The sequence below is a fragment of the Protopterus annectens genome, chromosome 8.part0, assembly GCF_019279795.1.
Source record: "Protopterus annectens isolate FY-2018-M chromosome 8.part0, PAN1.0, whole genome shotgun sequence".
Classification (NCBI taxonomy): Eukaryota; Metazoa; Chordata; order Ceratodontiformes; family Protopteridae; genus Protopterus; species Protopterus annectens.
Genome location: NC_056741.1, coordinates 1,301,418,774 through 1,301,443,721, shown reverse-complemented (window position 1 = coordinate 1,301,443,721; position 24,948 = coordinate 1,301,418,774). Strand labels below are relative to the sequence as shown.

The window sequence follows — 24,948 nt, the reverse complement described above, 5'->3', positions numbered from 1 at the left end:
AAACCCCTGGAAAAAGATTCCCAGATAAACCTCGGAGGGATACCACTTCATGAGGCCTCAATTTGGTAGCAGGCTCCTGTGACTATCTGTCCTCCCTCAAGCACCCCACCCACAGCTGCTCCATTCTCTTCTCAAGAAGACTTTCTCTCTTTCTCTCCTATTCTGGGAAACAGTGAGAAATATGTCCTGAAAATTATCAAGAAGGGCTACGCAATGACATGGAGAAGCATTCCCTCTCTAAGGGAAGTGCCCCTGCCTTCTTCCAAACAAATTTACCTTCTGGGCCTTATCATCCAAAACTTACTAGTACAGGGAAGGCTAGAGGAGGTCCCCTTAATCTACTTAAAAAATGCTTCTATTCAAGAATCTTTCTTGTTCCAAGGAAAGAGGGTCAATGGGGACCTATTCTGGACTTCTGTCTTCCCTGAAAGTCCGCACTTTCAAACTACTTTCAATGCACATTCTCCTGTCCTTCCTTCTTCCTCAAGCTTTCATGGTATCCCTAGACCTAAAAGATACCTATCTGTCCATTACCATCCCCCCTTCATACAGAACATTTCTCACATTTTTTATTGGATCATCGTATTTTCAGTTTATTTCCTTGCCAGATGGTCTGTCCACAGTTCCAATGGTTTTCACAATGTGTTTTAGCTCCAGTGGTGGCTTTTTTCCACGCTCAGGGCATACAAATCTTCCCTTACCTGGATGACCTTCTAATCCAGGCTCTGTCCAGGGACACTGTTCTCAAAAATCTTTATTACACTGTACTTCTGATTCTTCTGAGTTCACCATCAGTTTCAGAAAATCTCAGCTCAATCCCACTCAGGACTTTATCTTTCTGGGCTTCAAACTGGACACTTCCACCATGCATGCCTTTTATGCCTTTATCCCTCACCCTAGCCGACTACTTCAGAGCAATCTTTATTGAGACTCATTGCACGGCAAGAGAGATCTTCAGGGCACTGGGGTTCATGGCTCCCGCAATCCCTATGCTTCTCCTCACCAGACTACACATGAGAAAATACAGTGGTATCTGAAACTGGTGTGGTCCTAACATTCACACACCCTCTCGATGCCCTCATCCCTCTTCTACCATGCACCAAGAAGGAACTTCTTTGGTGGAGCAATCGGGTCATTCTCTACCCTGAGCTTCAATTCACCCTAGCCCCACGCAACCAAGTCCTGTTCACAGATGCCTGAAACAGAGGGAGGCTTGGACAAGAGCCCGCAAAGTTCAGGGGCAATGAGCTCCCCACCTGGTAAAAGACCACATTAACCTAAAAGAAATGAGGGCAGATGTTCTTTGTGTTTCACTGTTGCAGTCATTACATTTGGGTAATCCTGTTGGTAGGTTGCCCTCAGCCATCCTGAATTCCAAAGTCTTGGGTCCTGCATCGGCCGCTGTTGCCCCTTCCCTGACATCAAGTCATCAGGGGTATAAAAGAAGCAGCCAACGCCATTTTATTTAGTCTTTCTTGCCACATAGTGCCCAAAGCAGAAGCAGTTCGCAAGTGCCGTTTGGCCAACTCCTGAGATTTCCGTGTTAAAGTTTCAGATCCGAAGTTTTCAATAAAGCGAAGTACCCCATTGGGGAAACTTTTTTCTTGCTCCAGACCGATGTCAGAAAAAGTTAATAATTGTATTTATTGTGGGAAGCAAATACCTCATAAGGATTTTCATTCTTACTGTATTCCTTGCCTAGGCCCTGATCACAACATTTCTGGTTGTCAGTTTTGTGCTAGATTTAACCAACGCACTATTAAGCGTCGGTATGATTTTGCTTTAAACTATTTTGGATGCCGGTTTAATTATCCAGAAATGTCGTCGGATAGCCATCCGACTACCGGAGTTCACAAAAAACACAAAGAAAAGGAAAGAGATAGACAACCGAGGCCCAAAACCGATGAAGCTTCTCCTAAGCCAGTCGCCGGTTCGCCGGTCTTCAGTGAGGCACTTTCGCAGCCCCTGACGCCCGCTACTTTAGAGTCGCAGGCAGCTACCGACTCCCACGTGGAGTTGGCCATGCCGCTGGAAACTCAAGGTATTGGAGCCTCGGATATTATCCCTTCAGATGGGTCCAGAGCCACTGAGCAGGCACCGGCTTCTGAGGGTGTATTCAGACCTAAACATTTTTACATCAAACTGACTTCAGCTTCAAAGGCAAAGACTAAAGCACCTTCCAAAGCAAAGAAACAAACTCAAGAGCCACGTGGTCAGGCCTCTATTCCCAAAAAACAGATGCTCAAAATGGCCGAAGACTTGATTACCTTGATCAGGGGTTCCCATCCCCCTCCTGACAAGAGGCCTAGGCAAGAGACTGACTATGAATCTTCAGATCAGGTTTCCATTTCTTCTGATTCCTCTTCTGATCAGGAATGTTCTCTTCCCCCCATGAGGATTTTGATGCTGAAGAATCTATTCCTTCAGCTTCTCCTCCAGAGGACTATTCTTTTGGGGAAACCTTACATACCATGAGGGAGCATTTCCACTGGAAAAGCCAAGATTTTTCAGAATCTGAAAAGAGGCTCAGGGATTTCCTTTTACTACCTCAACACAAGCCACTAGCCATGCCACCTGTGTTAGACATTGTAGATGATGTGTTTTCGGAGTCTAGTCTTACCCCTGACTTCTTACCTCCAGCTCGTGTTAAGCCTGACAGATATTACAGGGTTCCTGACTCTCATAAATTCCTTTTTAAAAACCCTGCTGCAGACCCAGAAACTATTTCTCAGGGTCCCAAAGGAGTTAAGGCTTCCGCTGCAAAAAACACCCTACCCCCTCTGACAGAGATCCTAGGGCACTGGATAGATGGGGAAAATAGGTTTACACATCTGTTTCCTTGGCTATAAGGGCTTTAAACTGTCAGTTTCATATGCTCAAATATCAGCAATATGTCATAGCATTGCTTAAACAGAAAATGTTTTAAAACTCTGAATGTGCAGAAAACAAGGAAATGCAGGATTTATTGCATGCAGCTGAACAAGTTGGAAAGCATACTTTGCAATGTGGTTTTGATTTCTTTAGAGGCCTCCTGCAGGGCCGCAGTCACAGGTTCTATAATTAGGAAGCATGCTTAGTTAAAGGAACAAAATCTGCCTGATCATGTTAAAGTTAAATTATTAGATACACCTTTACAGCATGATACTTTGGTGTTAAGGCAGAAGAGGTGTTAAAGAAAATGGAGGACAAAGCTAAATCTATGCAAACAGTCAAATATTTTTTACAAGTACAGCCACCTAGGTTTAGTAGACACTGGCCAACAAAGAATTGGTCCTTTCCTGTGTCAGACAGACCTCAAAGGGGCAGATACAGATGCCCTAGAGGCAGATCCCAGGCGCAAAGTTCATACCGCCCAAAGCAATGGGGGGCTTCTACCTCCAAAGTTGGAGAAGACAAATCACAACTATACAGGAAAGAGTCCCAATGACTTCCCCCTGCCTGCACCAAGCACTTATCTCCTGGCAGCACCCTTAGGGGGAAAATTAGCACTTTTTTCTCAAAAGTGGCACATTGTAACCCAGGACAAGTGGGTCCTAAATATCATGTCACAAGGCTACAAGTTCCCTTTCCATACCCTGCCAAAGGCAAACAGCTGGCCATATCTGCCAAAAAATCAATGGGTGGAGGCACAAAAACAAGTCTCATCCCTCATGGACATGGGGGCCATTCAACAAGTAGCAGAGCAAGAGCAGGGACAAGGATTTTACTCAAGACTGTTCTTGGTACCCAGAAAGGACAAGGCCTGGAGGCCAATACTGGACCTATCTATTTTGAACACATTCCTGGATATACCAAAATTCAAGATGTTGACTTTGCAGCAGCTTCTGCCCATGCTGGGCAAGAACGCTTGGCTTGTGACTTTAGACCTAAAAGAGGCATACCTGCATGTCCCAATCAGACAAATATGCAGAACATACCTCAGATTCAAGGCTGGCTGAATGCATTACCAATTATCTGCACTGCCCTTTGGCTTATCTACTGCGCCCAGGGTCTTTAAAAAATGCCTGGCACCTGTAATTGCATTCTGCAAACAAAGAGGAATACAAATATAACCTTACTTGGACGTCTGTCTAATTCAAGCAGAGAACAAGGACATTCTTCTGCAGCATCTGGTATTTGTGAAAAGACTTCTAACATGCCAAGGGTACACAGTCAACTCAAAGAAATCAAAACTAGTACCCTCTCAAGAGATAATATTCCTGGGTGCAAGCTTAAATACAACCGCCCAGATGGCTTATCTCACGCCAGACAAACAAAGGCAACTGACTACCTATTTCAAAATGTTGGCAACAAAGGCCCAGTTATCTGCAAGAAAAATTCTGCAGGCTTTGGGCTTCATGGCATCCTGCATCCTACTAATTCCATATGTAAGACAAGACTGCATATGAGGAAACTTCAATGTTGCCTAAAAAGTGTTTGGACTCAACATTGCCACAGCCTGGAAACTACGATTACTCTCATTCCCTGCCTGCAACAGGAGTTTCGATGGTGGGCAAAGGCTTGTCACCAAAACAAGGGACAGCCATTCACATTACCCCCAGCCAGGCAGACACTAACAACGGATGCATCAGATTATGCCTGGGGGGGGGGGGTCCACATGGCAGGAAGATGCATTCAGGGCACATGGACCTCAAACCAAATGCATCTACATATCAATCAAAAAGAGATGCTAGCAGTTCAAAATGCCCTGACATCCTTCAAGGACCTACTTCATCCAGGACAACTACTGATAAAGACAGACAACACCACGGTCATGCGGTATATAAACAAGCAGGGGGGCACACATTCTTACCCCCTTTGCAGACTAGCCATGACTTTGTGGGACACAGCATTGACTTACCAAGTACATCTGCAGGCTCAATTCCTGCCAGGAAGGAAAAATACTCTGGCAGACGAACTAAGCAGAAACCTCATGGATCCCCATGAGTGGCACCTGGATCCACGTCTTCAGTATAATAACAAAGAAATGGGGATGCCTGGACATAGATCTATTTGCCTCCCCTCACAACTACCAACTAAAAAGATTCTGCACAAGGATTTATCACAGACAAGCATGGAAAGTGGACGCCCTATCTTTCAGCTGGAAAAACTTATCAGTATATGCATTTCCCCCTCTGCCTCTCCTCCCCAAGGTACTCCTAAATGTCAGATAGGAGAAGCCAAAGATGATACTGATTGCCCCAGACTGGCCCCGCCATGTACTGGTATCCAATACTAAGGAGCTTGTCTCAATGCCGAGCTTGGACCTAACCTCAAATACGTCATCTACTGTCCCAGCACAGCTAACTCAAAACTTTAAACCTGACAGCATGGCGAATAATGTAGTCATACAAAACACACCTCTCAGTAAAGCTGTGATGGATGTCATTTTGGAAGCCAGAAGGCCTAGTACTAGAAAATCTTATGCTGGAAAATGGAAGAGATTCTGTGCTTGGAACCAGGCACAAGGAACTGATACAGCTGTGCCAAATATTCCTCAGATTTTGCAATATTTAACTGAGATGCTGGACAAAGGCATGTCTTTTTCATCTATTAAAATTCATGCCTCTGCCATTTCGGCTCATTACAATGTAGAGCCACCAATCTTTTCTCATCCCTTATTAAAGCAGTACCTCAGAGGAGCCAGAAATTTAAGACCTCCAAGGAGATCACCAGTGCCTGCATGGGACCTCAACTATGTCTTGGAAAAACTCACCCTGCCTCCTTTTGAGCCAGCTGCTAGTGCTGATATAAAGTTTTTATCTTGGAAAACAGCTCTGCTCCTAGCAATAACTTCTGCAAGATGAGTTTCAGAGCTACAGGCAGTCATGGCTGTGGAACCTTTTATCATTTTTTATCCAGACAGGGTCTCTCTGAGGACAAACCCAGCATTTATGCCTACGGTGGTGTCCACTGTGGCTCTCAACCAAACTATTCACCTGCCAACCTTTTAAACAAATCCACAGAACAAGGGGGAGAGAATTCTGCATTCTCTGGACGTACACAGACAGCTTAGATTCTACTTGGACATAACCAAAGTTTTCAGAAAGACAGAGCAATTACTAGTGACATATGCTGCAGGATCACCAGGAAAGGCTATCTCAAAGCAGACTATTTCAAAGTGGATAGGCCACTGCATTTGTTTCTGCTATGTACACCATGGCAAACCAGTACCTAAGGGCATTAGGCCACACTCAACCAGAGCTGCAACCACTTCAGCAGCCTTTCTCAAGGGAGTACCTACCAAGGACATTTTAGAGGCTGCTACTTGGAGTTCAGTGCACACCTTTACAAAGCACTATCATCTGCCATTCTACTCTAAATTCAGTGCAAACTTTGCCACTGCAGTTCTGCAGGGCCTCATAGCCGCTCCTAATGCTGTTTAGCTCCAGCCTCCCAACCTTAGCTTTGGGACTCTACCCAAATGTAATGACTGCAACAGTGAAACACGAAGAACATAGTACAGTTGTGTACACTTACCATAAGTGTAGATGTTAGAGTGTATTCACTGTTGCAGTTCAGGTTACCCACCCACCATCCCCCTTCTCTTCTGATGGAACCTATCTTTCCTTCTCTGATTTATACAACCTATATGGTGTATTTGCTTGTAGATGAAGGTAAATTTTATATTGGTGCATGTAATTATACATGTATACATTTTGGCTACCCTTTTGGGGGGCACCTGACATCTGGGGCAAGAAAAACTAAAGAAAATGGCATTGGCTGCTTCTTTTATACCCCTGACGACTTGACATCAGGGAAGGGGTGACAGCGGCCGATGCAGGACCCAAGATTTTGGAATTCAGGCCGGCTGAGGGCAACCTGCCAGCAGGATTACCCAAATGTAATGACTGCAACAGTGAATACACTCGAACATCTACATTTATGGTAAGTGTACACAACTGTACTTTCTGCAGGCCATGCAGACCTTCCCACAACTCCAGACGCCAGGCCCTCTGCTGGTGTGTACAGACAACACCACGTTGATGTAGCGCATAAACAAGCAGGAGGCACAAGATCCTACCCTCTGTACAGGTTGGCATAGTAGGGCTGACACTTTGCTTCCCACCTGAATCTGACACTCACTGTAATATGTATATATATATATTCCATCTCAGGAGAGCATGGTGGTAGACTCTTTAATCAGGGACATGGAGGATCCTCACGAATGGACTTTGAACAGGAAAGTCTTGAAAGCTATTACTCTTCTGTGGGAACACCATAAATAGATGGTTTTGCTTCCCTGGAACATCAGCAACTTCCTTTTTTCTGCACCAGCAAGCCATCTCCACTAGTCTGGAAGATGGACGGATACTTTCTCCTTTCAGTGGACAGGAAAGTTCCTCTGTGCATACCCTCACTGCTCTAGGTCCAAAAGGACTCTCCAAAACCTCTGCTTCTGGCTCCCCTATGGCCAAGACAGCATTGGTTTCCTTTCCTTTTTCACCTGTCAAAGGGAAATTTCTAGAGAATCCCTCTACAGCCATATCTCCTCACTCGACAGAAAAGTCAGCTTCTTCATCCCAATCTGACCTCCTTCAGTCTCGCACTGTCTGGTTAATAGGATTTTAATCCCTAAAAGACATTTTTTTTTCTCTGAAGAGGTGATTCGGGTTCTACAGGAATTATAAATTAGTAGCTTATAAATGCCTGGCCCTCAGTGTCTTATTTGGATACAGGACATTATTATTCTTGTGGGAAAACTTGGCTACACTTAGAAAGGGCCCCCTCGTCTTTAGCCTAGTAACAATCTATGAATGTATAAGAAGCCAGGAAACCCAGTGCCAGGAAATCCTACACAACCAAGTTGAAAAGATTCTGCACTTGCTGCCAAAAGTACAGATTGCAACCCCTTTTGTCAAACATTCCCACAGTACTCCAGTACGTATGTGAGCTACTACATTCTAGTTTGGTCTTTTCATCCATTAAAGCCCACCTATCTGCTATCAATGCATATTTACCTTTGGATCTCTCTGTCATGTCCAGGACAGAGCTTAAAATTTTCCTCCTGTTAGGGGTTTTGCACCATAAACCCCCAAGGAATTCTATCACCCTGCCATTGGACCTACACTTTGAGCTGCAAAAACTTTGCTTCCTTTTGAGCCAGCAGCTTCTGCCATCCCAAAATTCTACACATGACAAAATGTTCTACTTCTGACCTTCACCTTGGCTCGCAGAATTTCTCAACTTCATGATCCTGTGGCCATTCCCCCTTTCCTTATCTTCTGTAAGGATAGGGTAAGCCTTGGAGCCAATCCTTCCTTCATGCCTAAAGTATTTAATGAGCTGACCCTCAACCAGGCCATCAACCTACCAACTTTCTTCTTTAATCCCGAAAGCAGGGGGGAATGAATCTTGCACTCTTTAGGTATTCACAGGCAATTAAGATTTTTACCTGTAAAATAACAAATATATTAGAAAAATGGATCAGCTGTTTTTCCTCCTTCATGGTCTCCAAGTTGGAACAACCAGTTTCTAAACAAACTATTGCATCCCGGATTTCTAAGGCCATCTCTTTCTGCTGTTCACACCGTGGAATAATATGCTGACAAATTCATCAAAAACTAAGCATATGAGATTTGGGAGACATAAATTGAAATGTGAATATTTAATACAGCACACAGTAATTGAAACTGTAGATTCATTTAAGGGCCTGGGTATATGGGTAGATACAGCTTTGAGTTTTTCTAATCATATCAACCAATTGGTTAATTGATAGTTATAAAACTATAAGTTGTATAAAAAGATTTATAAAGTCTAGAAAATCAGAAATGATGAAGTCATTGTCTGTTAGTTACATTAAACCCAAACTTGAGTATAGAATAACAATATCGAAACCTTATAAGAAAGCAAGCATGAGTAAACTAGAAAGAGTGCAGCAGAAATATACCAAGGGCGTCCATGCATGTGAAAAATTGTTATCATGAAAGACTAAAATATCTGAATTTGTGCAATGTCTCTTACAGATATCTAAGAGGCAATCTTATTCAGGTATGTAGGGCATTTAGAGATAGCTATCTCTAGAAATGTTTGGGGTTATCAAATAGTACTAGAGAATCATCAGACAACCTATGCATAAGATTCTATAGGAAAGAGAAGTGTACTAATTGGTTCCCGGAGAGCAGCTGATGCATGGAACCGACTGCCAAATTACATTAAAGCAAGTACTACTTTAGATATTTTTAAGAACAGCCTGGATGCTTATGGCAACAAGTGTTTTGGTATATTTGCCAGCTAGAAGTGCATTAATGCCCGTGCTTGAAATATTTGTACGTATGTATGGAAAAAATTTGCCCGCCTGTCGAAAAGCATATTCCACTCGGACAGTGGCTTCATTTGGTGCTTTCTACAAGGGGTTGGATACCAGATCCAATTTAGAACCTGCCACCTGGTCTTCTGTCCACATATTAACTAAAAAAAAATGAAAAGACCAATGGTTAGACCACAGCTGAAGATAAAAATGGAATAATCCACGTCAGGAAATAAATCACTTGCAGCTTCACAGTAGTTCCCTTTATAAAACCAAAAGTTGTAACTGAGATGTAGTACTCAAGGTAGGAAATGGTTCACTTGCAGTTTCACACCCCTTTATTAAACAAGAGTAAGCGCTTTCGCGATCTAAGTCAGCTGATCTCTTCTTCAGACTCAGAGTCTGAAGAAGCGATCAGCTGACTTAGATCGCGAAAGCGCTTACTCTTGTTTAATAAAGTGGTGTGAAACTGCAAGTAGGAGTCTGAAGAAGTGATCAGCTGACTTAGATTGCGAAAGCGCATACTCTTGTTTAATAAAGTGGTGTAGCCTTCCTCCCTTTCTCTCTTTACAGCTCTGGGAATCACCCATCTGTTGTGACAACTGCAACAATGAATTCAGTTGGGATATACCATAGTTGTGTATGAAGTTACCATAACATTAGATGTCCTACTGATAACTATTGCAGTATTCCTTCCCTCCCTCCTTATCCCCTACTATTGTCCTTACTTACACATTCCCAGTTTACACCATCACGTTTGGGGGGGGGTTACTTACCTGTTCAAACTACTCTACTCTTCTCCTTGCTGACCAGTCTCCTCTCTGTTGTCTTCAGGCTACTGGTTTGGAGGTAGTCTGAGGATACGTCCATTTATATATTCCTACACTGATAAGCTGAGATCATCATCCAGATGTACACACTTGAGAAGGTAAAGCTTTGGTGCCCCAGCCAGAAAGCAGTGGATAATAACCCATCTGTTACAAATACTGCAGCAGTTATCAGTAGGACATCTGCTGTTATGGTAAGTCCTTATACAACTGTACTTTCCTGGATATTATAAAGGAGATAAAAGAACAAGAGTTTGGATATTTAGAAAAGTAAATCGATACTTTGGTAGAAATAAGTGGAATTTGTCAAAACAGTACATGCAACATAATGTTCGGGAAGAGGAGTGAGGGTTAAGGGATTGGTATGAATCAAGCAATTTATGTAATTTGGATGGCACAGTGGCGTAGCGGTTAGTGTTGTCACCTAACAGCAAGAGGTTCTCGGCTGGAGTTCCTTCTGTGTGGAGTCTGCATGTCCTCCCTGCTTTCGTGTGGGTTTTCTCCGGGTGCTCTGGTTTCCTTCCACGTTGAAAGACATGTTTCTGGAGCATTTCTCCCTGGGCCTCCACTGAAAATTGGCTCATACCAAGTCGGACTTTCCCAGTAAACAAGTGTTAAAATTAAAAATAAATAAATGTCTGAGTGAATGAAAACTGTTAAAAAGTAAACGTATATGTGTACAGCTTGACAATAGCAATGGAAATTATGTTTTTCTTTTCTGTTAATATTTGTAAACCCATATTACGGATTAAAATATGATGATTTAATAAAGATTTAAAAAAAAAAAAATACAAATTTGTTTAATAGCATTAAAGTTAGTAAACCAAATTGCATTTAGACCCAAGGTGGCCTCCACAGCATACTTTTCCTGTAAGAGAAAAGGTTGAAGAACACGAAGAAAAACTCCAGAAAGTGTACATGATGATATCATGCCACACAAAATAGGTTTCCCAGAGTAATACCAGTTAAAGTAAATAAAAGCCGAGAGAAGTCAGGATTTTTTCCAGACAGGACAGTTACATGTATAGCTGTACAGAAAGAAAAGCATCTGACAGTGTTTACTGATGATCTCGTAGGTAGGATCAGTAATGTAGGGGTGTTCAGCAAATTGGGCATCCAGTCAGAGTATCACCAATATGAACTTCACCCATTGTAGTAAAAGAATGACAACCCACATAAACTCCATGAGGGATAAAAAGCTGATGTTTGAGCTTTAAGTAAGTCTTTACTTCTGAAATCTTTAGTTCAGCAAAATATACAGGAAATAAAGAATGCAAAGAACTTAAGGGATGACATAGTAGCTTTGACAGACATGAAAGAGAACATTGTAAAAGTCAGTTTAGAATATTAGAATAAACTACAATGTTTCTACACTAAAGTGCAAGTCTACCAAAAATAACTTTGATTTCTGTGGGTATGGGGTATGGTATTTCTGAATATATCTAAGAATAACATTGCCAAGACCAAAGTGCAACACCTCCAGTAAGCACATAAAAGGTCAGGAGTCTTTTGTGTATGGCTATTTATAGTTCCAGGATTAAAAAGTAGTGTAACTACAGGGCCACTGAGGAAGGTAATGAAGTATTTTTCATTATTTTGGCAGAAAATAAGCAGCATTAGAACAACTGAAGAAGGGGTTGAGGTCAGCTGTAAAACTGTTTTCTGCAATCTTGCATTACAACTGAATACAGACTCTGTAGCAGTTAATGCAGTGTTAAATTAAGTCATGTGCAGAGTGGGAAATTAGGGAGTCAGTGCGCATGTTAGCAGACCACAATCTGTTGAAAACAGAAACAGCAAAACTTAAAAGGAAACTATAGCCATTGGCTGGACATGTTAGCACTTAGATTTGTAAGTTTTTGGAAAAGGCTTCACAATAATTGTAGAACACAACCCATTAGAAACCATATTCAGTAATCCCAAACCAATCTGTTATTGGATTTGAAAAATATTTTGTAAGGCTTTGGCCATTTTAGGTTATATTACATAATGAAAAAGCACAGGGTGATAACATTTAAGACATTCTGTAAACTCAACAAAAGAGGGAGAACGACATGCTGGAGTGTCTGATGATTATGGAAAACTGATAGTTTAATATGCTGTTTCTGGATGATGAAAAAACACTGAAGCTACAATAATAAGGTACACTGTCTTCCAAAGGGGAAGGACTGTTTTAGCAGTCACACATAGCACAAAACAGTATGAGACTCTAATTATGGAATTAGAAGATTTTAGAAATGCATAGGGATCACAACTGTTTCATAGAGTGGGGAATGTTTATGTAATGGTTCCAGGCTCATAATTCCAGAACTGCAGAAGATTTATATCAGGAGAGTATGAGATATTCTTGACTACCATGAAAACAGCCAGTGGTAAGGAATAAAATAAGTTCTCCTAGTAGGGATAAAGTAATGTAGAAAATGCTGAAAGGCTGTTTGCTGTGTCAGGCAATTTGTACAACATGTAAATTCAGTTTCCATATGAATGTCTAAACTCCCAAAGAAACAGACTGATTTGAACACTGATATATGTATATATGTACGTATGGATGTATAAATGTGTCTGCATGTACACGCGCACACACACACACACACACACACACTCGCGCATGCACATATATAAAAATGGGTTTACTATCAAAATCAGGAATCAGTTCTGCGAGTAAGTAGTAGTTTGAAATTAAATGTTGAAAATAAAGAAGTTATTTAATGAAAATGATGACAGCTGTAATATTGATAATTTGCACTTCAATATTATTGACATTACCCAGGTTACCTTGACTTCTGGTGATTTTCTACTAACATTTTGCAGGGGGGGCAATCCCCCATGCACCCCCCCTAGCAGCCCCCCACACCCCGTGCATATTATATATACAGACTCTGAGGTCACACTACAGTAAGGAAAAGGTAAATTTCCTGATCCCCACTGTAGTGCGATCTCCAATTAGAACATCGGCCTCATATGAGCAAATGCACAATAGCATTCGCCAAGGTGGATTCAGACATTTACAGATCAGTGTTATGGAAACTTGGAACCATAACGTTCAACCATCCAAGTTTTGTGTAAGTGCCATTCCACATGTTGATAGTAAACCATATATATAAAAAGTGTGTGTGTGTGTGTGTGTGTGTGTGTGTTTATATATAAATATATATATATATATATATATATATATATATATATATATATATATATATATGTGTGTGTGTGTATAAAATGTGCTTATATATTTTTTATGGTTTGTATGGTTCATTTTACAATAAACAATGCTTGTAGATGTTGCTGATGATTGCTCACAGTTCTCTGTAGCAGAACCAATCTTTGCCACATCACATGTCGTCAGATCTTAACAAAATCTTTGCAGCTTTTGACACACCAGAAATAGTATTGCTGACTGACAGTGGACTGCCCTTTAACGGCCATCATTTTTAAGCATTCTTTTCCCTGCTAAGGTGTTGCTTATAAGAAAATTACTTCACTTTTGTAGGATCACTAGGCTACTGGAGTGTTTCACACAGACTCTTGGGAAGGCATTGCATTTACTATGGCTTTGGGTTTCCCCTGAAAACATAGCTAAACACGTACCTCTCATCTGTCACAGAATGTCTAGATTTTTGCCTCATATATTTTGTCTGTTTCTCATAAAATGTTTGGTTTTCTGGCAAATAACTGAGGATTCAATTCACCAAATAGTGACATATGTTGAGTTTCAGACTTCATATTCTACAGAAAATGCATGCTAAAACAAATTCTGTTTTTCTTGTAAGTTTCTAAGTTTATAGGAGCAATATTTAAAATGTGTTCTTGTTTTTGGGCCTTTGTCACCCATTATTTTAGGTTTTGTTCATATTTCTTGTACTAGGAGTTTGAGGGGTATGGCTAAACAGTGTGTTAAAACATAGGTAAACTGTGTGTTAAAAGCCTACAGAACTTCTGTACAACCTTCTGCTGGTGAGTTGATTAGCATTTAAATGCAGCATATAAAAGAAATATTGAGATCTGACCTAGAGAGAGAAAAGAATAAGCCAGTTAAAGAGCCACAGGAGATGCACAAAATAAATGGATTTGCTGATACTGGAAGGAGAGCCAGTCATCATTCCTTTTACAGGAGACACACTGTCTAGATGAAAAATGAACACCATCACAAGCAACACAGTTTTAGTCTAGATCTTTATAACTTGAAGTTGTTGTTTCCCCACAGGAATCTTTAAACAAACACATGCACGCGCACACATTTTATATGTATATGTAGATTTTTATAAGTGTGTGTGTGTGTATGTATGTATGTATGCACACACATACATAAATGGGTCCACATAAATACACAGAGACTCCCATATGTTGAAGTTGCAAATGTCAATACTTAGAAAGCGACACTTGTGACCTCAACAAGTTATTACTCATGCTCTGAACGTAAGCAGCATGCAAGGTTGGACATACTATTTTTGTGGGGGGCAAGCCCCCCTGTGTACCTCACTTGTGTCCCCCATACCATCTGCTAATTATTTACAGTAACTCCAAGATCACATAATCCCCAGTAAGGGGCATATTCCTCAACCCTGGAGATTATCAATCTTGTGCACTTGTTGACTGTCTTGTTTTTTTGACCAAAGTATACCCACAAAACAGATGTTGACATTTGGCAGTTGAGCTTATTTTAAGCTCTCACATTTATATGTATTTGATTTTTAGAGCAAATGGATAAGTGTGTATAGTGTATGAAACCTTGCAACACAAGTTCCTTGATTGCAACTGCTTAGACACACAACTGCAAAACAAGAGAGTAAGCCATGAACCCACACCACCTTCTTCTTTTGGCTTTTTCCCACTTAGGGGTCGCCACAGCAGATCATCTGTCCACTCAAGATTGGAAGTGGAGTTTTACGGTGTTGAGTTGCCAGCCCGGCACCCAACCTTCCACAGAAGGCATACACATGCACACACTCACACCTAGGGCCAATTTAGAGTGTCCAATCCACCTACTGCATGTCTTTGAGATGTGGGAGAAACCAAGAGCACCCGGAGGAAACCCATGCGACCACAGGGAGGACATGCAGACTCCACACAGAAGGCACCCCAGCCGAGAATCAAACCGGAGAACTTCTTGCTGTGACATGGCAACACTAACCACTGCACCACCATGGCCGCCCTATGAACCCACACCACCAAACTTATATATACCAACTCCACAGTCGCACAACATTGGGAAGAGGTGAGCATCTCCATAATGGTGAACATTGGTCTTCAGCAATTCACTTGTTTATCTTGTAGATAAGTTATGTTATTTTAGAGATCTTAAGAAGCAGGCAAATGTGGGAAGGTACAGTAACCTGCATTCATATCAGAGGTGTGGTGGAATGGAGGCAAAATCCCTCTGTAGACATACTTTAAAGGGGTAAATCATGTTTTAGAATTTGCTTTATTTATTATAAGAATCCTACTTTAATTTTCTAACTCTTAAAAACATCTTTTATTTCATCTCATACTTCATAGGTTGGTACTAGGCTATCGACCCAGGGGCCTATACAAGCCTAGCCATAACAATTCCCTGGATATTTCTTCCCACAATATTTACTTCCCTGGACCCCTGTCTAGCAGGGCGACTGACATAATCCCTGGGTTGAATTTCCTATTTCCCATCCAGTCGTTAAGGTTTCTTTTGAAGAGGGCCAAGGAGGCACTCTGCTTGACATGTATGGGCAGTCTGTTGCAGAATATGGGGAGTCTCTGGGTCAGGAACCTATCCCTCCAGCATGTTTTGTTCATTGTGATGACAAGGTTTAGATCCCTGGAGCATGTGGCTCTGCTCTGAGGGATTGGGATTTCTTTAAGTGGAGCATGTCCAATAGCTCAGGGTTTGACATGGCCTTGTATGTTAAGTAGAGATCGCCTCTGAGTAGATGATATGCCACAGAGTATAGCTGGAGTTTTTTTTAGACAGTCAGCATAGGGCATCTGCTTTAGGCCTGTGATTCTTTTAGTGAGGTATTTCTGTGGCCTTTCCAGCTGTTGCAGATGTCTTGTGAGGTACATACCAAACGGGGCGTTGTACTTTATAATGGGTCTAATGAGGGATGAGTACAGTGGGACAATGACCTCCTTTTTTCTGGATTAAAGCCCTTAGTGATGAGGTGTGCCACATAGAAGGATTTCCTGACTGTTGTGGTGATGTGGTTATTGAAGGTAAGACCACTGTCCACTTGTGTCCCTAAGTCTCTCATCGCACTTTCGGTGTTTAGTGTACTGCCACCTATGTGGTAAGTCATGGGTACATGGTTTTTCCCAAAGGGGATAACTATACATTTCTTGGCATTAAGCTTGAACCCATGGCTCTGGCACCAAGCATCTGTTTCTGTAAGGCCCTCTTGTAGAATATCCACATCATTTGGGATTCAATGATGGCTCCCAGTTTGCAGTTATCTGCGAACTTTGTTAGCCAGACTCCCTTAATGTTGGCCTGTACTTCAGAGAAGTAGATGCCAAACAAGAGCGGTCCCAGGACTGAACCCTGCGGTACTCCACTTGTCACTTGTCTGGAGCTGGATTTGGAGTCAGCTACTTTTACAGTGTGGGTTCTGTCAGTAAGCCATTTGGCAACCCATCGAGTGACATAGGGATTTATGCCCAGCTTAGTAAGTTTATCTATGATTCCAGAGTGGGGGATGGTGCCAAAGGCCTTGGCGAGGTCCAGATAGGCTGTGTGGACTGCCTTACCCTCGTCCACAGCTCTGGAGACTGATTCGAAGAAGTCAATCAGGTTCAGCAGACAAGATTGGCCCTTCACGAACCCAAACTGGGTGGGGTCCAGTGTTTGAAGGATGGCAATGTCTTTGTTTATAAGTTCCATGATAATGTGTTCCATGCCCTTGCAGATCAGGCTCGTCAGACTGATGGAATGGTAGTTCCCGGGATGCAAGGTGAATCCCTCTTTGTGGAGTGGGATAACTGTAGCTGTGCGCCACTCAGTGGGCACGAAGCCTGAGGTAAGCTATGATTAAACATGACACTTAGGTGAGGTACCAGTTCATTTTGTAGTTCATGTAGTGCACAGCCCGGGATGTCCTCTGGTCCCATGGATGCTGTATTCTTAGCTTTGGAGAGTGCGGTTTCTACCTGTGTGGCTGTGGTTTCTGGAATTTGGCAATCTTTTGGTATTGAGATGGGCCCTTTAGGGGATGAGGGGGGAGGCGAAGTTGGCACTAAATTGATCTGCCAGGATATTGGCAATATCCTTGGGATTAGTATATTTAATGCCATTCTGTTGTAGCTCAAAGCAGATCTGAGCATTGCCATTTAGATTCTTGACATAACTGTAGAATGCCTTGTGGTTGTCTTTGGAATCTTTGGCAATTTTATTTTCATAACTAGCTTTGAAGGATTTTATGAGAGATCTCAGCTACTTACTGAGGCTAGTAAGGGATTTTTTTGCATCCTGGGATTTTCCTCTTTTCTGCAACAGTTTCTTCCTTCTGTTGTATAGTTTGTTTATGGCAGGGGACCACCAGATTGGCTTCCTTTTTTTGGAGGAGAGCATCTTGGTTCTTTTTGGGATGGCACGATTCATGCACAAGTGGATGTGCTCGTACAGTGCTTTAGTGTAGGATTCAGCAGTCGAACTTTCAGCTCCCGTCTGCATTGTTGTCATGAAGTTTATCACTTCTGACTTGAGTAGCATGAAGTTGGCTTTGGAGAAGATTTTTTTACAGAGGTTTCCTTACTGGGGGGTGGGGGTAGGATGTGGATGTCAAGGGTAATTTGCTTATGGTCAGACCTGACCAATGAGGGGGTGACCAACATCTATCTCCCATGTTGGTAATGACCAGGTCTAGGATATTGGAGCCCCTGGTGGGATAATGGATTAGTTGATCCAGGGCATTGGAATTTATGAATTCCAAGAACCATTGGGAAAGCTGTTGGTACCCAAGTAGTTTTCCCAGTTAATGGCAGGGTAGTTGAAATCACCCAGTATTAGGGTGTTTGGTTGTATCTTAATATTTTCCAGAATGTTTAGAAAGGTGTAGTGAGAATCCTGGGGCATTGTGGGGGATCTGTAGCAAGCTACAATTTGGATTGCAGTCTTACCTAGTGTTAGTTGCACCTGGAGAATTTCAGATGCATTGTGTTGGCAACTAGCCTGGAGGTGTGAATATCCTTGGTGAATGTGGACACTCCTCCACCTTTAGTGTGTCAGTCATGGTTTGTCGCCGAAAAGTGTGGTAAGAGTTGTAGCCTGGTATTGCAGGGGTGCTTTCTGGAGCCTTGAACCAGATCTCATTTACTGCACCGATATCAATGTTCCCCATTTTTAGGAGTGCCTCGAGAGAGTGCATTTTGAGGTTTAGACTTCTAGCATTGAGTAGCATTACCTTCAGATTTTGCATGCTTGTATCTGTTACTGTGGTGGTTTTATCCTTTGAACCTTGCCTAAAAAAGGTACTGTAGGGGAGGCAAGAGCTTTAGCCAGTATCCTGAATCCCAGGGGTGACAGGTGCAGACAATCTCTGGCAAAGCATCTTGGTTTGTTGATCATGTCATCCCAGGCAGACAGATACTGGATGCCCTTTGAATGATACCAGAAGCTTAGCCAATTGTTGAAGTCAGTCATTTTGTCCTTATACTGTGGTATCATTCTGGATGAAGGCAGGATGCTACTCAGGGCTAGGGTCATACCTGCCTGGGCCACATGATCCCTAAGAGCTCTTCCATGTCTCTTTTCATGTAGTCCAGGGAGGTACATCTCAAGTCAGTCACTCCAACATGGACAATGACAGAGTCGTATTTGTATTTGTTGTGGAGTGACTTGAGTGCATGCATTATGTGGTGGATCCTGGCACCCGACAGGCAGCTGAATGTAATTTTTCCTTGTTCATCCTGGTGAGTGGGACATAAGTGTGCCTGACTATAGAGTCCCCTATGAGTAAAGTGTTGGGTATGTTGTCTTGCCTTAGGGGCTGTTGTTGGGTGGCACACTGGTGTTGTGAGCTATGTGTCACTTTGGTTGTGACTGGTGTTTGTTTGCATTTCTCCTTCAGAGGTCCTTGTTGCTCGGGCAGGTTAATGTTAAGGGCCTCTGCATATGTGAGTTTAGTGTTGCTATGTGTGGGTGTTTGGTGTGGGTTTTGAAGGGCTATGTGTTGCTTGAGGTGTAATGCAGGTGTTAACCTTCTCCTCTTGACTGTCTAGCACAATCTTGGCTGGAGAGAGCTTTGCTTCCAGTTTGGCTATGTAAGTGCATCTCTCGCAGGTTGTAGTGTTGGGTGGTAGGAGGAGAGGGTTATCTGTGTACATGAGGCAGTTGCTGCATTGTCCCAGTATGCCCAGATTCACAAGGTGGACAGGAGAAATCACCGGAAGCTGACCCTTGGACATGCCTGTTTAGGTGCTTTTTTGTAAAGTACAAGAGCTGTTTCCCTTACCTTTGCAAGGTACTTTGCAATTATAGGCTGCTTAGTGCCTACGATTAATTTCTCCTTATTAACAAGGAGAGTTGAGTGCTTGTATCAGTTTAAGGCTTCCTAGTGCTTTCCAGTAGGTTCTAGAGCAAGTGCTAGTTACAGGGGTTCAGATGTTAGTACTACTACTGAGAAACCAGCTAGTTCTAAGGGAAAATTTGAAGACCAGACTTTCTGGCACCTGGAATAGTTTAACAGTAGCCCCACAGTGCTGCACATTGCGGAAAATGCGCAAACACATGCGTTTTTAAGCCAGAAAGTTGAAGGGATAGAAATCGTCCCAATATGGCTAATAAAATTACTTCCAATAGGAAACCCTTGTGGCTCAGTTCATTTATTGTAAAAATAAAATGTAGTAAGTAAAAAGTAGTTTCATCACTAAATATTTAATGAAACAGAAACGGTGAATTTATTTTGAATAATCGAGTGCTGCGGCGTTCTAGCATGTGCACCATGCTAAGCTGTGTTTCAGATGTATCTTCTACATTTGTGATAGAAAAGAGAGGTGCAGCAGTGGATGATAGGGGGGTATCTAGGGAAACATTGGGAAAAGCTGACCACATTGGCACAAAAGTGTTAGATGAGGTTCAGTGCAAACAAAGGTGAAGTACTGCAATTGTGCCGTGACAAATTTGGTATGAAATATTAGCTTGGGTAAGTGGAACTGATAACAGCAGACCATGAAAATGATCTAAGAGTGTTTGCTCACCATTGGGTTGGCAAAACAGCAGTTAAAAGAATTGGCTGCAACAAATAGAATGTTAATGTGTATCGTCAATGGGACTGACTCAAAAAACAAAGGGGCAATGTTTCTTCTTTACAAGTTCCTGGTCCGTCCACACTTTGAGTAGTGCATGCAGCTCTCTGGGCCTAAGAAGGAAAGGGACATTTGGTTGCTAGAAGTCCAAATGAAAGTCCCCAAGTCCACAGAATAATCCATGGGATGGAGGAGAAAGGGATATGGTGGGGACTAGAGTTGTCTTGACTTGAGACAGGAAGAAGTAAATGGGTTAAACTATTGGTGCACAAGATGATTTCAACAAGATGTGCAGAAGGCATCCTGAACAAGCTTGACAGATGAGTAGAGAAAACAGACAGCAGATAGAAAGGACAAATTGCTAGAACAGTTCTCTAAAAACAGCTTTTCATAGAAATGGACAGCCAAAATGATTGGTGGAGAGGAAATCCAGAGATATTGTAGAGGTCATGGGGAAAGCTGTAGAAAAGGTAAGGGAAAGGTAGGGATCGAAGGGGTATAAGGCTTGTTGTCTTATTCTGCTGTCAGGCAAATGTCACATTGTCTCACTTTGCTTTCACTGTTTGTTTTTTCTCCTTTTTCTGTGCTCTTGAAATATTTTTTTCTTTTTCATTGTCACCAGAACCACTGGAATTGCCTAGTGAAACAAGTAATACATTTATTTTTACTTTTTTCTTTATCTGTTTCATTGCAGTATACTTGAAATGCTAACTAGACAGGCTTATTGTCTTCCATTGCAAAATGTAACATTAGCAAACTTTGCTTTCACTGGTTTTCATTTTTTCTTTGCTGTTGATTGTAGGGTTTTTTCATCGTTCCCTGATATGCCACTGGGATTATCTAATGAAATTATATACTGAAAAAGTAATGCAATTTTTTTTTTATTTTATTTGCCTTTGTCATTAAACAGAATAATGAGAAGCTTCTTGCACGTTTTCTAAAAGTGTGATTCTGAAAGTCTGTTTTAGCCATTTTGTTTTAACTGTTGGAACTTTCTTGTACTTAATTTGCTTTAGCTTATAACTAACTTAATGCTTTTTGTGTTTTATAGTATTCCAGAGCATCAACAGTGTTGTCGGTGGGTGGAATTCGCCAGCAGTTTTCCATGCCAGAAAATATCCAGATGTCTTTGTTTGGGTGCAGTTTTCTTCGAAACATAAACGTAAGGGCATACTTCTTGCTGTAACAAAATAAGTCATAATTCTTAGCATATATTCTTTCATATTAAGTTACGATTAATAGGTGTTCTGCAGTGTTTTTACATTGCTTATATAAAGAAAAGGTTAGATTTGAGATGATATACTGAGTTGTGGAAGTTCGTTGTTAGCTTATACCATAAGTTTCACATTTTTGTTATAGAGCAGAAGTATTGAAATCATTTGGAAAGCAGTGCTGATTATTTACAATTTTTTTTTCAGCTGTAGAGTGCTTCAGAACTCTAAATAATGAATATCTTCTCAATGGCATAGTAGCATTGATGTGCATCACATAACTGCCTGGATTATGAAAAAGTTCTACTATGTTTTGTCAAGCTGTACCTGCTCAAAGCTTAAACTAGATGAAACCAGATGGTTGCAGCATTGACTGCATACAAATTATTAATAAAGGTATTTTGCCCCCCTGCACCTTCCACATTCCCCTTTCTTATGTATACCACAATTCCACAGTTGTACAAAACCAGAAAAAATTGAAAAGCCCAAAAACTTTAAATCAGCCTGCCCATTAATAAAAGCCATGCAGGCAGGGATTTACAGTGGTAAACACAGATCAAGTACAGCTCAAGAAAGTATACTCTTTTGCATTGCAAATTTGTTCAATTCACATATGACCAAGAGTGGGGAAGCCAGCTGAATCTACATTAGATCTTTGGGAATGGAAACAACAGGACTGAATATTTCTGAGTATGCATTTCCACTCTCTAGATGTGAAACATTTGTGTACTACTTTATGGGTAACTTGAGTAGTAGGTTAACTGAAAGGTGCTTCATGGGGTGAGGGCGAGGGGTTTACAACCAGTGTAATGACATGTATATTTTTGGACACCATCATTACTGGTTCATAGGTTTTTTTAGACAAGCAAGACTTGCAGGCCATTTTAAGCTCAGTCAGTTTCCTTTCAAAGGTGAGAATCAAACCCTGTATTTTTTGTCTGTGAGGTAAATACATTCACCATTATGCCAATTCACACCCTCAAATGCTGTTTTAATACAAAGCTAGGCTAGGAAAATATATAAGAGAAAGTCAACTGAAAAGAACTTTGGGCTGTCTGAGGCTTCAGTCCTATGAGTGAAGTTCTTTTGAATAGATTTGTTCACCTTAGAAAATTGGTCATCATCTTTGAATGACTGTAAAGTCAAAGTAAAGTAATTTAGGCAGATTGATGTGGTGGGGATACGTAAAGATATGTGCAAAGTATCTGAATTTCTTGCTGGGTAAATGCATTGATAATTTAAATATAGTGAGAGGTGCATAGTTTTTATGAAGCTGCAGCTTAAATCATTACCTGACGTCAGACTAATGCGCCTTGACCGACGTCAGCCATATACTTTGGTATTCGGGCCGACTGGGACAGCGGACTACCCAAGTGTTAGGACTGCAGCAATGTGGGATGAAGAACATCTTCCAGTATTCAAGGTTTTTAGTTTTCGTTGTTTTGTGGATTCCACTTCTTGGGCTCGAGATACTGAAATTCGAGATTTCAGTATTTTGAGCTTCTGAAGTGAATCCATATATATATATATATATATATATATATATATATATATATATATATATATACATACATATATATATATATATATATATATATATATATATATATATGGTTTACTACCATATATTCAAATTCACTGTGTTCGAATGTTTAGATGTCCGAACAGCATGTTCAAAAATCAGAACACCGAATGCAGTAAATTTCGAACAAAGCATTTCAGCAAAGTCGAATGTCGAACATGTTGACTTTACTGAAATGCTCACATCCGCTCAGCATTAAAACACACTTTTGGCACCCCCCACATCCCCCTACTTATATATACAAACTCCAAGATCGCACTGCAGAGAAGGAAAGTGTACATTTCCTGATCCCCACTTCAGTGCGATCTGCACCACAATGTCCCACCTTGTAATAGCGAACGTTTGCTATTACAAGGTTCGACATTGTGGTGCTTGCTTTTAGATATACAAATTAGGTTTCGCACATATGTCAATTCGAACGCAGTGAATTTGAATATATGATAGTAAACCACACACACACACACACACACACACACACACACACACACACACACACACACACACACACACACACACACACATAATATTTAACAAATAATCCACAACTGTGCATAGGTAATATCAGCATTTACCCATGGCTGGTGTGGTTTGATCACAAGGGCAAAGCCAGAGTGATTAAACAAAACCAACTGTGGGTAAATCCTGGTAAAACCATGTACAGAAGTGGATATTTGCCTTTATACAATAACATAACATAGGAAAGAAATTGCTTACCTTTCTTAAATAATATATTTGTATAATGGCACTTTATCTTCTGTATTGTCTTCTGTGGACTGATGTACTGCATGTGTGTGTGTGTGTGTGTGTGTGTGTGTGTGTGTGTGTGTGTGTGTGTGTGTGTGTGTGTGTGTGTGTGTGTGTGTGTATGTATATATGTATGTATATATATATATATATATATATATATATATATATATATATATATATATATATGTGTGTGTGTGTGTAAAGTATGGGTACCTGTCAATCACGACAAGAAGTTTCCTGCAAAAATTATGAATGTAACATCTTTTGTAGCAGTCATCACATTTTCATCCATTTTCCCCAGTACCTCAACAGCCCCTTAAATGCCGGAACACTTCATACATACAGAAAATACTGATAAAGAAAAAATTATGCTAAGATAACTATGGATTAGGCTTTTTAAGAGTCCTAGGGCAGACCCAGAAACTGTTTCTCAGGGGCCTAAAGGTGTTAAGGCTTCTGTTGTTAAAAATCCTGTCCCTCCTGATAAAGAGGCAAGGGCTTTGGATAGATGGGGAAAAAAGGAGTATACTTCTTCCACTTTAGCCATGAGGGCTTTGAATTGCCAGTTCCACATGTTAAAATACCAAAATTATCTCCTTTCACAATTGCAGTCTAAGGTGGATGCTCTGGCGGAAGGTATTGAGTGTAAAGAGTTGCAGGATTTAGTTCATGTGTCTGAACAGGTGGGTAAGCATTCCTTGCAATGTGGTTTTGATGCTGTACAGGCCTCTTGAGGGTGGCTGCCACTGGTTCTGTTCTTCGCAGGCACGCCTGGCTGAGGGATCAGAATTTAGCTGAGCATGTTAAGACAAGGATTTTGGATGCTCCGTTACAGTCTGATGTGTTGTTTGGTTCGCCTGTGGAAGCAGTTTTAAAGAAAATGGAGGACAAGGCTAAGTCTATGCAGACTGTTAAAGATTTTGCAGGTTCAGCCTCCAAGTTTAGTAGAAATTGGCCTACTAAGGGATGGACATATCCTTCTTATGATTCCCAGTCTAGGGGTAGGTCTAGGCGGGGTAGGGGCAGAGCTCAAGGTTCTTTTAGGCCTAGAACAGGGAGTTCACCTGCTCAGTCTTCTGGTGTGGGCCGGGGTCAGCCCTTGCGTACACAGTCCCAATGACCTGCCTTTTCAGCTGCCAGAGC

At 41.4% G+C, this 24,948-nt stretch overlaps 1 protein-coding gene across 3 annotated transcripts in view; it reads left to right on the top strand.

Moving 5' to 3' along the window:
• Nucleotides 1-24,948, top strand: part of FOXRED1 (FAD dependent oxidoreductase domain containing 1) — a 422,838-nt gene that overhangs the window by 60,477 nt on the left and 337,413 nt on the right. For all 3 annotated transcript variants that reach the window (XM_044080822.1, XM_044080820.1, XM_044080821.1), the window contains one exon: nucleotides 21,317-21,427. In XM_044080822.1, the coding sequence (XP_043936757.1) occupies nucleotides 21,317-21,427 (111 nt within the window). The remainder of the gene's footprint in view (nucleotides 1-21,316; nucleotides 21,428-24,948) is intronic.